The 13723-nt window shown below is 42.4% G+C and overlaps 1 protein-coding gene across 7 annotated transcripts in view; it reads right to left on the bottom strand.

The window, feature by feature from the left end:
* Positions 1-13723, bottom strand: part of CDKL3 (cyclin dependent kinase like 3) — a 41245-nt gene that overhangs the window by 14383 nt on the left and 13139 nt on the right. For 6 of the 7 annotated variants that reach the window (XM_029584004.1, XM_029584007.1, XM_029584006.1 and 3 more), the window contains 4 exons: positions 11378-11563; positions 7251-7445; positions 4961-5139; positions 390-502 (listed from right to left, as the gene is read on the bottom strand). In XM_029584004.1, the coding sequence (XP_029439864.1) occupies positions 390-502; positions 4961-5139; positions 7251-7445; positions 11378-11542 (652 nt within the window). In that variant the 5' untranslated portion in view covers positions 11543-11563. The remainder of the gene's footprint in view (positions 1-389; positions 503-4960; positions 5140-7250; positions 7446-11377; positions 11564-13723) is intronic. The other variant, XM_029584009.1, reaches the window with a different exon arrangement.

The following is a 13723-nucleotide window of genomic DNA, read 5'->3' as shown; positions in this document are numbered from 1 at the left end:
CATCGCCCAGTAAAAATGTTGCTAGCAGTCCATTTTTTTTATGGGTTCTCATAAGCTTGGGGGATATCTGCACAGAGAGGCAGCTGCTATCCTTAAGAGAATCCTGGGGTAACCTGCACAGCGCAGCAGTTACTGGATAAACCATTTGGTCCTTTTCTGTCGTCATTACTATGTTACGATATGTACAAGGAAACATCTTTTTGTCAGATGTGCTTTAACTACATAAAACTTGCAACTGAAAGTTTAATTATAATTTATACTTTTCTGAGTTGTATAACTGACAAATAAAATTAACTTCTACGGACATCGTGATAAGTTTATCAACAAAATCCTTCTTTTATAATGTTTTTCCTTTAAGGGAATATACATATCAATTCAATAACACCCACCTACTTTTGCTACAATTTTATGGAGCTGATCCAGATCAGAGCTGCCTGGTAGAAATGCTTTTCCAGTGGCCATTTCAATGATCATACAACCCAAAGCCCAGATGTCAACAGGCCTAAAGTCAACCAAACAGCAGAGGTGAAAAAACAGCTAGCAAAAGATGACATGCACAAAAAGACAAACTAAAACAAGACAAATCAAAGCCTCTTAACAACCACAAGTAGATAACATCGGAGGCAGGGACTGGAATGCCCCTTAAAAGTGAATTTAATGCTATTGCTCCTTTTTGTCCTTAGCAATTTGTTGACCAAGATGGTCAAATGTCTTGATTTTAAATTGGGCTTCAGAAGCTTAAGACTGTAAATTTCTCATGTCCCTCCACCACAGTTTATTTATTTTAAAGTTTTTCTATACCGTCATTAAGTTATTTACCATCATAACAGTTTACATGTTTTTTTCAGTACTAGGCACATATCCCTTGATCTAAAGCCTAGCGAGGACTTCCTCAGTCCGCAGATCATCCAAATACTGGCAAACCATCAGATGTTTCACGGTGTGTGTTTTAATAGTCAAGTTTCTGACTAGATGGAGAATTCCCTTTTCCGCTTGCTGTATTTTGACTCTTGTTTGAATATGATTCAAGCATTGCCACATGGACCGGTTCTTTTCTGTGCTTGCAGGGAAGCTCTGGGCAGCAGCAATATGCTTTTTGGCATCCTTGGCTACTGTAGTAAGTCACATGCACCTCTATATATTCATATATAGAGAAAAGACCAGAGTACCCAGCTTAGTGCCTGATTCACCAAAGGTTTTTCCCATAGTCACAAAATGGGAGAAAAGCCTTAATGAATCTGGCCTTTAGTTGGCCAAACTGGACAGCTAAATTAAGCACATTTTCAGCTATACCTCGGAACCTATGTATGAAGTTAACAATAAGCTTAAATCTAGCCAGCCAGATTTTAGCCATCTAGATTCAAGCCTGCAACTGTTTCACCTAAATCTGGGTACTTAACTCGGGTGCCCAGGACTGATAATCAGCACTAAGATCCCAACATACTACTCCCAGTCTAAACCTGGCCCCAGACAAAATTTCCCCTCCTGCCCCCCTCTGGATCTAGCCACCTAACTGATAATAAGACATAGAAGGGAACCTGATCATTGGATTTAGTGCTAGTCTTGTATGAATCGCCTGAAATGACCTACCAGTGGAAGTGGTAGAGGCCAGATTCTGGACATGCATGAGACTGATACATGGCAGGCAGTGATAGGAAAACCAGGTGAGAAGGAGGCTGGGGAGTGCCCAGCTATCCAAAATGGAAATATCTCTACTGGGCAGACTGGGTGGGCCAACTTAGTCTGTTCCTGCCATCATTTACTATATTATGTTTGCTACAGCAAAGTTACCTTGTACTAAACATTATTTGAATTGTAGTTAAGATATATCCATCCAGCCACCCATTGGACCACATCCCAACAAAACTTCTGCTCCTTATTCCAGGCACCATCTCCAGATCTTTGGCCGACTTCATTAATTGCTCCCTTGCCCAAGGAATTTACCCGGATGACCTTAAAACAGCATCGATTAAACCTATCTTGAAGAAACCCAACCTAGACACTAATGAGCTCTCCAACTTCCGACCCATTTCCAACCTCCCACTGCTAGCAAAACTCACCGAGAAGGTGGTGAACACACAACTTTCGGACTACCTGGAGGAACACAAAATTTTATACCCCTCTCAGTATGGCTTCTGCAAGTCTTCCAGCACCGAAACCCTCCTCATCTCACTAACAGACCACATCCTCTTGGGCCTAGACAAAGGGATTTCATTCCTGCTAGTTCTCTTAGACATCTCCGCGGCGTTTGATACCGTGAACCATAGCATCCTCCTCAATCGTCTCTCAGACATTGGTTTATCTGGACACGCCCTCCAATGGTTCAGCTCATTCCTCAAAAACAGATGCTCCAAGATCACCATCAACAATAAGGAATCTCCTATCTTCAAATCTACCCTAGGTGTTCCCCAAGGCTCCTCTCTATCCCCCACTCTCTTTAATATCTACCTACTATCTCTCTGCCAGCTACTCACAAACCTCAACCTAACTCACTATTTATATGCTGACGACGTTCAGATCCTGATCCCTATAAAAGAATCCCTTCCAAAGACGCTCTCCTTCTGGGAAAACTGCCTCAAGTCCATCAACCACCTACTCACCAGCCTGAACCTGGTCCTCAATGCAACCAAAACAGAAATTCTGCTCATCTCCCCCGACCATTCTACCAGCTACGATCAGTCAACCTCTATTCTTCAGACCACTCAAGTTAGAGATTTAGGAGTCACCATTGACAACCATTTAAACCTAAAAAAAATCAATCAACAATATTACGAAGGATTGTTTCTTTAAGCTACAAGTTATGAAAAGACTCAAACCCCTCCTCCACCTCCAGGATTTCAGAACAGTACTTCAGTCAACGATATGCTCCAAAACCGACTACTGCAATACTCTCCTTCTAGGACTCCCGATCTCTGCCATTAGACCACTACAGATGCTCCAGAACTCAGCAGCCAGGATATTAACCAACACTAACCGGAGAACTCACATCACCCCGATACTTAGAAACCTACACTGGTTACCTATTAAATACAGAATCTTGCACAAAGCACTCACTATCATCCACAAATCCATACACAACCAACTTCCTTTAGACCTTCAGTTACAACTCAAATTATACACTTCTGCAAGACCCATCAGATCGGCACACAAAGGAACCCTTCAAGCTCCCCCAACTAAATCCACTCGTCTAACCTCCACGAGAGAACGGGCACTTTCCACAGCTGGCCCCTTCATCTGGAACAACCTGCCGACGGATCTAAGACTGGAACCCTGCCTGATTACCTTCCGGAAAAAACTCAAAACTTGGCTTTTTGTCCAAGCCTTCCCTCAAGCATAACATCGGAACAGTGCTTTGATTTAGCTCAACAGACTAAATGAACAAATTCAGTAATTGCTAATTCTTCCATGTTCATTCTCCAGTTTTTTGTTTTTTTTTTTCTGTCCTTTATTTCCTGGCTACTCTAGCCTCCAAGTTCATTTTCCCTGTTATTTGTATCTGCGCTTCGGCCTTCTTGTTATACGGTTTTTTTACTAAGTTAACCCCTAAGTTTGATGTAAACCGGCCTGATATGACGCCTGTCATGAAGTTCGGTATAGAAAAATGTTAAATAAATAAATAAAATAAATAATATAAAGAATAAGAATTGTTTTCTGTGTAAATTCTGTTAAAGATAAAACTTTACATTGTGGATAATGGAACATATTTCTCCTAACATATAGGGAGAGTCATTTTATAATAACCCGCCCAAGGATTTTAAAGTGACGCTACATGCATAAGTTTGCTTTGAAAATCCTCAGCTAATTGGCCCAGAATATGCACAAATTACCTTGCACAAAGTTACACTTGCTTTAAGCAGGATGTAACCTGGGCAGGTAACATGCGCATCCTTTTTAATTCAAGAGCCTTTGAAAATTGCTACAATGCATGCTACTGAAGTGTCAATAGGTTTTACCCTTATTAAGTGTTCTTAACATGGGTAAATGGGTTTTTGAAAATTGCAACAAAAGTATGTCACATTTACATTTTCCTTTGAAAATTTTCTCCTATGCGCATAAGTCACTAGTCCATCCCCGCCACAATGTTTCTCCTCAGTGTGCAAAAAAGTACATGCAAAACCCAGTTACTAGCATCTTTTTATGTACACTGGCCCCTGACTGATTTTCAAAATGCTACTTACATGCGTAAGATTTTATGCATAGAGATCATTTTGAAAATCAAGCCCGCAATGTTAAATACTGTTTCACCATTATTAAGTTTATGCCAATATGGACAGTAGGGACAGTATTGGGACAGTAACTTTCAAACAGGGATTTATAACTAGCATGCACATGTTATAAAATAGCTTGGGCATGCACATAGGTATACCCAATTTTAAGCTTGACTGTGCCCAAGCAGGGAATTTTAAAACTGTACAGCTAAGTCCTCAGGACCCTCCTGGTATAAGAGCCTGCACTCCCCCCAGTTAACCCTGACCCTGAAACCCTTCTGTGAGGCATGGAACTGGTTTCATTTAGACTTACACTTCGTGAATAGCAGAAGTAAAGTTACACAGCACTGGACCTTGCCACAAATATTTAAATGCCCATATCTTGATCCCTGCCCTGAAATACCCACACACCTCCCAGACCTTGCCTCTTTTTTAATCCAAGTGATATGTGCATGCCATGGAAAATGTGTGCACGGCTGGCTGGTTTTTAAAATACAGTAGGCGCCTGTAAGCCCTACACACACACATGCATCTCCTGATTTTGGTGCGTGCCAGGCTTTTAAAATTCATCTTTATTTGTGCAGAAAACTGAAATACTGATAGGCTAGCCCTATGACTAATATATCAAACGGGAAGATTTAGTGGCAGTCAGCATGAGCTACAGAGCACGGGAAAGACTGAGGAGTGGGAAGGAATAAGCTAGAGGCAGCAAATAGGGAAGGAAATACATAAATGATATGCAGACAACATACTTTCCATATACAGGGTCTCCTAGTAACAGTTCTGGAGCTCTGTACCAGCGCGTTGCCACATAATCTGTGTAAGTCTCACCAGGCTCTGCCAGTGTCCGAGCAAAGCCAAAATCACAAAGCTTAATAATGCCAGATTGAGAGACTAAGATATTTTCTGGTTTGATATCACGGTGTATTATCTGGAAAGGCAAAATGCAGAAAAGAAGCTGAATAAAGCTGAGCACAAATTCTGCAAGTTTCCTGTACACCTTCCTTACAGTATATACGGATGAGAAATATGGGTTTTCTTTAGAATGTCTCTCGGTTGACCACAGTTATTTAATCTTTCACGTTAATGAACTATTACAGAGACTTAATCTACATATTATAAATACAGCAAAAAAGCATCAGTTAAACATTTTTACCATATTGTAAATACAATATTAACAGATATGGAATAACAAATATAAGCACACAAATCCAAAACATCTCTGAAGGAAAAAAGAGCAGACAACGAGAAATCGTATTCCAACCGTTATAGCCCCTCAGAGAGCTTTTGTAGTCTTGCTGCAGCCAGCAAGTCATAATAGAAATGCTGAATTCTAGCAGAACAGAAAGCCATAGCTTCATATGATCAGGTATGGGGATCGCCTAAGACTTAAATGCTTTTCTGCTTTACCTTTTTTCTGGTTTGGATGCTAGCCCTGTAAAGGGCTGGTGAAGACTGCTGAGGCAGATATCACTCAGAAGCATAAACAGAAAGCCGCTGGTTATTCCTCTCCCTACTTGTCTACCTGTTTGGCCACCTTAAGATCAGGTTTGATTGCCCCCAGATCCTACTCTCGTTTTGTACACAGAACCCCCTCTATTGTTTTGCAATCCAAACGGATGCCTCTGCTTTTTTTTTTTTACCATAAAAACTTAGCTGCCAGACTCTAGATCATTCCTCAGGCTTCTCTAGATTCCTCCTTCTGTTTCCTATAATTTCCAACACCAAGCAAACCTCTTATCTTGCCATCTTACCACTAAACTTTGTGATAATAAAAGCTGTTGCCCTGACTTCTGGCTGCCCAATTCCTGCTCCGTTTTAGTGCTGAGCAAAATTCCTCGGTACCATCAGCTGCTGGCCTCCCAGAAGGTACTCAACACTACCCCTCATCATCTTGACGTCTGCCCACCCGAAGACCGGCGTCCCAATCTCGGTGATGCCAATTTTATAAAAATGAATTTACCCAGATAAAATGGCCGGAAATTTAACTGGAGTGTTCCTGTGGGCGGGTTTTAGGTCACGGAAGGACAACCCCGTGCACAAGTCTGCTATTTTGCCCCCTACTCTGTACCTGCTATTTATGTGGGCGGCAAAGTATGTGGATGCTTTTACCACGAGTTCTTTGCACTTGCTAAATTTTCAAAGACAAACCTCGTGGGCTTTTTGAACATTGTTCCCAGTACGGTTCAGTTTAATACTGCGACAAGAAGAGCTGAGGGCTTAACTAGTCTATGGTATAGATCAGGGGTCAGGAACCTATGGCTCGGGAGCCAGATATGGCTCTTTTGATGGCTGCATCTGGCTCGCAGACAAATCTTTAATAAAAAAAGTAAAAATCTGACAAAATCCCCCACCCTCCTGACGCCCCCCAAGACCTCCAAAATTAATTTACTACAACCCCCACCCTCCTGACCCCCCCAAGACCTGCCAAAAGTCCCTGGTGGTCCAGCGGGGGTCCGGGAGCGATCTCCTGGACTTGGGCTGTCGGCTGCCAGTAGTCAAAATGGCGCCGACGGCCCTTTGCCTTCACTATGTTACTGGGGCTACCGCCGCCATTGGTCGACCCCAGTGACATAGTGAGGGCAAAGGGCCGTCGGCGCCATTTTGACTACTGGCAGCCGACAGCCCAAGTCCAGGAGATCGCTCCCGGACCCCCGCTGGACCACCAGGGACTTTTGGCGGTCTTGGGGGGGTCAGGAGGGTGGGGGTTGTAGTAAATTAATTTTGGAGGTCTTGGGGGAGTCAGGAGGGTGGGGGTTTGTAGTTAGTATGGCTCTCACGGAATTACATTTTAAAATATGTGGCCTTCATGGGTCTCTCAGCCAAAAGGTTCCCGACCCCTGGTATAGATGATAGCACTGCATGGTAATAAAAAGGGCTGGGATGACATAGACTTCTGCAAACTGATGGGCACGGACCAGGTCCACTCTGCATTCTGGGTGCGCTCGTCATCCCCCAAATAACACATTCCTAGAAGACAGCGTGGGAATGAACCATTCAGAAAGGGTACCAGATTTCGCTCGGCTTCCGTAAGAGACTTACATTGTTCTTGTGCAGATAACCAAGTCCTCGAATGATCTGAAAAAGGTATTTTTTAAGTCTTTTACTATCCAGCCCATTGGGTTGAAGCTCTAGCTCACGTAAAACTGTGTGATCAATGAATTCAAACACCAAAAATAATCTCTTCTTCCATGTAAATACTTCAATCAGATTAACCAGGTTTTCATGGCGAAATTGCTGTAAGCAAAGAAAAATGACAAATGCTACTTAACTGCTGCTGCCTTTTCTGCTGTCCTAATATTATTACATGATTTCAGCGAGAGCAGGACACTTTTCTTTTTTTTTGGCATCACGCTCTCCCGAGGGCCAGATATTACAAGGGGATTTTCTCCCTCTATTTCGTGGTCTTTGGGGAAAATTCTAAGTACACATGGCCCAAAACCGGTACAACACAGGAAAATACCTCAGACAGGTAAACAGAGCCCTTTGCTCTTTGCTTACTAAGGACCAGATGTTTTTATGGGGAAAATGCTTACCTCATCTGATCCTGAGTCCATTAATGATTAACTTCAAGTAAGCAGACATGGGGCTTTTTTTTTCCCCCACACTCTCTATATTTATTTAGATATTTTATATACCAGCGTTCCATATGTAGATCACAACGGTTTACAAACTGACATTCATTATTATAACATAATTACCAGACAAATATGGTTACATAGGTGGTATGCAAAGGCATGCATTTATCACATCTAGTTTCTGGTACATATTAGCATTGATCTAGAACATCTGGCATAGAGATCGGATAATTAAAATTACTTATTTATGGTTTTCACGTCTCAGTCAATGAGTAGTTTTTTTTTGGTGGATCTTTGCATTCATTCATTTGATTTATACTTTAGGTTTAAATAACATCTTTTTTCCTTCTTGTTTTGTGGTTCTGTGTATTCTGAGGTCTCAAGTTATATCGTATGCATTCCTGAACGGCCATGTTTTTAGGTCATTTTTGAAACTCTTACTGTCTGGTAAAATACGCAGTGCCTCAGGCAGAGAATTCCAGGGCTTTGGACCTGCTATGGGAAACACTCGATCTCTGTATTATTTTTAACAATCTACTAATACTATACTAGAGGTTAAACGACATCACAAATGTCGTTTAACCTCACAACATTTTCTTTCTAGATAGTTTTCTCAAATGAAAAAAAAACAAACAAAAAAAACCCTTCAATAACAGGAAACACCAAAAAAAAAAAACCCAAAACCCAAAACTGGAAAGCAGAATGTCTGTCAAACGAATAAGCAGCCAAGGAGCCCAGTAGCAGCAGGAAAGCAGGTCAGCAGAAACGTGGGTCACCTGCTTGTGATGCAGAGAATGCTCATTCCCTACAGAAGAATTTGGAAAAGGTTTATAACAAAACGCTAACAACAGTTCAACGCTTGCTTTCAAGAACTGGATCAACGAGTCTGTCTGTGACTTGGGCTGCAGCTGCTTGTGCGAGAGTTAAGACTGTGCTTTTGAGTGATGTCCCCCGACCGTTTTTGATATATTCTAAAGGGGGTTCATTATATTTGGGTCATTCTGTGCAATGGTTTGTCTTAGCTTTCAGCTGGACACTGAGACCTCTCACAGGGACAGAGAGGGTCATTTTATAACAATGTAGGTAACTCATGCTTTGCCAAAGTGCTTAGGAGCAGATTTTTAATCCTACGCACGCGGGGTACATTTGTGCGCGCTACTCGGCGCGCACAAATGTACACCCGATTTTATAACATGCGCGCGGATAAAAGCCGGGGTCGGCGCGCGAGCAAGGGGGTGCACCTTGCGCGCGCCGAGCCCTGATGGCTTTCCCCGTTCCCTCCAAGGCCGCTCCAAAATCGGAGCGGCCTTGGAGGGAACTTTTCTTTCGCTCCCCCCCACCTTCCCCCAGCCCTACCTAAATCCCCCCCTACCTTATTTTATTTTTTATGCAAGCCTCCTGCAGGCGTATCTTGCGCGCGGCTGCCGGCGCGTGAACCTCCGGCACGGCTGCTGTGCCAGAGGACTCGGGACCGCCGCCATGCCCACGACCCTGCCCCCTTCCCACCCCTTTTTCAAAGCCCCAGGACATACGCGCGTCCCGGGGCTTGCGCGCGCCGCCGAGCCTATGCAAAATAGGCTCGGCGCGCGCAGGGGCAGGTTTTCGGGGTTACACACATAACCCTTTGAAAATCTACCCCCTAAGTTAATGCCAGATTTCAAAGCCAACTTTGAACCTTCTCCCTAAGAACCCACTCTGTGCAGCATGTAACTGTGACAGGTTAATTTGTAACCCACCAGGAGCAAGCATTTCAGACCGGCGGGCAAAAAATGTGCGTAAATAAACAAGAACCAAAGTGCGTGCGTTAAGTCCCATATCCACCCCACGGAACCCCTATTTTTTGTGTGCATAAATCAGGTGGCGGGCATCCTTTCATGCTCACAACCCCTATGCAATTTTGTTAAAAAGCCATTTATGCACACAAATGCTGGGTTTTCTATAGGGAAATGGCTTCGAATGTTACCCCCTAGACCCATGCATGAGTGCACATTTGCCAGCACGCACACACAGACGCATTGATTGTATAACATGTGCGGGTCTCTATGCACATATGCGCGGCCATTATAAAATCGTCTGTCCGCACATTGGACTTTTCCTAGTTGGCTCCCAGTTCTCCCCAGTAAAGGAGAGGACGTCCTAAACCCCCCTAGCTAACTTGCCTCCCTTTTACCCTATTAGCTCCGAGCCTTGAAACCCCGCTTAGCCTCGTTTTGTTTGTTATACGACAGAAGTAAAGTTACACAGTAGGGAACCCCGGCGTGCGTTTACTACTTACGCGCTGACTTCGGCGTGCAGTCCCGGCACGCCCATGTCCTGCCCACATCCCGCCCCTTTTTCAGAAAAAACATTCTTAGGCGCGTGTCCTCGGGCCCTTTAAGATCCACACGGCGCGCGTGAAAGTCGACCAGATAATATATAGCCAAGTTGCACTGAAAACATGGTTGGCAGGAGCATGCTGCCATCCTGCCGGGCATCGTGAGAAGAGAGAAGGAAGATGTTTAGACCGTACAGAATTAGGCAAAGAAAATCTGCACAGGGAGATGGAAGTTCTAATGGCAGCATAAGAACAAAAAGCCAAGAAAATGTAGTTTGAGAGGGATTTTTTTCATGTCAGCAGACCTCAAGCTTTAATTGTGCCTGACTGGTGCATCCTTTACAGCTTAGGTCGTCACTGGACTCCTCAACGTGGCATTACAAGCTTGCTGGTTTATAGTATTGAAATGCAAGAGCTCCCTTCTCTGCCACCAGTGTTGGAAAAGGAAGAAGGTGAGCCCAGTAGGAACGACAAACAATAGCTGAAAGTTTTCTTTATTTAGTAGTTAAAAGGAAGTCTTGTATACAAAACTGTGATTGTGCAAAACCCATAAGTAAGAAGATCCCACTACAGCCAGAAGCTATGTCACATCTCTCAATAAATGGAAATGTTTTTACTGCTGTATAATAAATATCAGAAACAATTATTCTACCTAACAAACCCCTTTTTTGCAAATTTTAATATCATTTTTATAGATTAAAAAACAAAGAACACATTTTATAATTATGTCATGAAAGTGCATGAAAATCACAAGTGTCATGTATTTTCTTAAAAATAACATTAGTTATATTGTGTTTCTCCAGCAATTTTATCCACTCATTGAAAGGCACAACACATAGTAATCTGGATCATTAACATCCCTATTGAGTGGGTAATATACTGGAGCCTTCCAGAGAGGCCTGCGTGATGCAGCAGGATTGCTCTCTTTCACATGGATGACTCCATGCAGCAGAATATTACTGCTGGGAACAGGTGCCAGCAGCTAGGAGGCAGGGAATTTTTTATTTTTTTTTTTTTATGAAAAAGCTGGAAAATTCTCTTTCCTCTCATCTTTTAAAAGTCAATGGAACCTTGAAGGCAAGGCAGATGCTCTGAAAGTATAAAACTCCAAAGAGAATCTCTATGGTAGTTATTTATTTATTTAACATTTTTTTTATATACCGAGGTTCTAGAGATAGAATCACTAAGCACTTCGGGTTACAGACAACAGTTATTAGTAGTGACTTGTTTTCAAATATTGTTTGTGTTAACGCTTAAAGTAATTAAATGAAACAAACCTTTAGAAAATTGATTTCTCTCATAGCAATTTTGTTGATAGATTTTTCTGGCCTCTCAAAAAATTTCTTGATGGCTACAATGTTTCCCGTTTCCTTGTGTTTACACTTCATTACTACGCCATAACTTCCTTCTCCCACCATCCCAAGGTTCTCATACATATCCATCGTCAAGCCTGATGTCTAGTTCTACATAAAAATAGAAAGGGAAAATAATGAAGCATTAAGAGGTGCACTGGGACAGGTCTACGAACCATTAATTTACAGAGTGGGTGAGAGCAGTGGGCTGAGAACCAGAGAATGCAGCATTCAAATCCTGTTGAGGCCCTTTTTGACCCTAAGCAAGTTACTTCCCTTCCATTGCCTCAAGTACAGACTTAGGCCCGGATTTATCAAAATGCACTAAATATCACATGCAATAGGAAAAGGGGTGTGTTTTATTGTAATAGGCAGTTTATCACAATGAGAGAGAGAGAGAGAGACTGACTAGCCAGAATGCCCTCATGCTAGATAGGTATTTATATCGCTATGGGAGGCCCACCTAGTAACTCGAGGTGAGGGTTAGGTATTAGTGTAGGGGATAGGGGCCACTTTGACATTCAAAGTGAGACGTACGAACAGAACAGTGCACTCTTGTGAAGATTTGATGACCTTCGGAGTGAGGAAACTCACTCAAAGATGAGATTTGTGCAATGTTCTCCCAACCTAGCTTGATGTTACCCAGGTAGAGAGTCCATCAAGCTAGGTTGAGAGAACATTGCACAAATCTCCGACGAAGGTTTTACTAAAACTTCACAGTGCTGCCAAACCACACTCACCCACTTTTCCCCAAGAACCACATAGCAATAAAATGTTCCTCTAGGGTACTGAATACATCACCCATGTAAAATTCTGAATTATATATAGCTCCAGCTTATTTATATTTTTCTATTACAGAGAGAGTCATTCATAGAAACATAGAAACATAGAAATGACGGCAGAAGACCAAAAGGCCCATCCAGTCTGCCAGCAAGCTTCGCACTTTTTTTCTTCTCATACTTATCTGTTTCTCTTGGCTCTTAGTAACCTTTTGGTTCTATTTCCCTTCCACCCCCACCATTAATGTAGGGAGCAGTGTTGGAACTGCATCTAAGTGAAATATCTAGCTTAATTAGTTAGGGGTAGTAACCGCCACAATAAGCAAGCTACACCCATGCTTATTTGTTTACCCAGCCTATGTAATTCAGTCCTTGTTGGTTGTTGTCTGTATATAGATCCACTTTTCGGCAGGATTCCCTACAAAATCTGCTGTTATCCTTAAATCCAAACCTCTCTGGGCTCAAGTTACCCAAAAAAAGCAAATAGCAACTGTTTTAAAAGCAGACATTGAGTACCAAATGAAAATATTAGACATGTGCATTTGTTTGGTTTTTTTTTGTTTCTGTACATGCATAAAACTGTATTGGGGCACCTAAAATATTCATGTATCTGCCTGCATAAAATTAATGAAAAACACAAGAAAAGGAAACAAAATGAAAATGTTTCCCTAGAAAGTATTTATCCCAGCCCCCAAATGGATACAGCAATCCCTCGTTTTATGGACACTCACTTAACAGAATTTCGCTTTAATGGAAATTACATTTGGGGACTGGAATGCGACACACAGAATGTACAGACTCGCTATAACCGAATTTTGACCCAGCACTCTTGCTGTATTGCTGAGCTTCCCACAGGCCACTTCCTGTTCTGCACAGAGGTAAAACCTTGCTACAGTCCTCAGCCACTTTACACAGTGCCCTAAAAGGAAAGGAGAGCGCTTTTGGGTTAGTTTGGAAACATATAAAGCTGCAGGTCCATTTCAGGAAAAGAAAGCCTGGGACAAGAACTCCTGCTACAGTCCACAGCTTCTCGCCACATTCTGCCTCCTCCTGGGGCAAGGAACAGTAAGTGGAGCTGTCAGCAAAGCGTCCATTGTCTGAGGTCACCGCAGAAGCACCAAAAGAAAGAGAAAAAAAAATTACCTTAGATATAAAATCAGAAGTTTTAAGGCTTTTTGAGTGATGAAAAGCTGCCCGAAATAGCTAAAGCATTAGGGCTTGCAAAATCCACGGTAGGAACGATTTGTGACAATAAAGGCAAAAATCAAAGCAAGTTCTCAAGCAAGAATACCTTTAAGTGCTTCCGGGCTGTATTTACGTCATGGAAAACATGGAAAAACTGCTGAATGTGTGGATCAAAGATCAGAACCAACGTAATGTTTCCACAAACACAGTTAGAATCCAGGAGACGACACAAAAATTTGGGTGATGACTTACAGTGAGCATAGAGAAAGCGCTGAAAATTTTACTGCCAGTAACATTTTCAAGAGTA

This window comes from Rhinatrema bivittatum, chromosome 18 (assembly GCF_901001135.1).
Source record: "Rhinatrema bivittatum chromosome 18, aRhiBiv1.1, whole genome shotgun sequence".
Classification (NCBI taxonomy): domain Eukaryota; kingdom Metazoa; phylum Chordata; class Amphibia; order Gymnophiona; family Rhinatrematidae; genus Rhinatrema; species Rhinatrema bivittatum.
The sequence above is the reverse complement of the archived record's forward strand: the minus strand, read 5'-3'. Positions and strand labels throughout refer to the sequence as shown.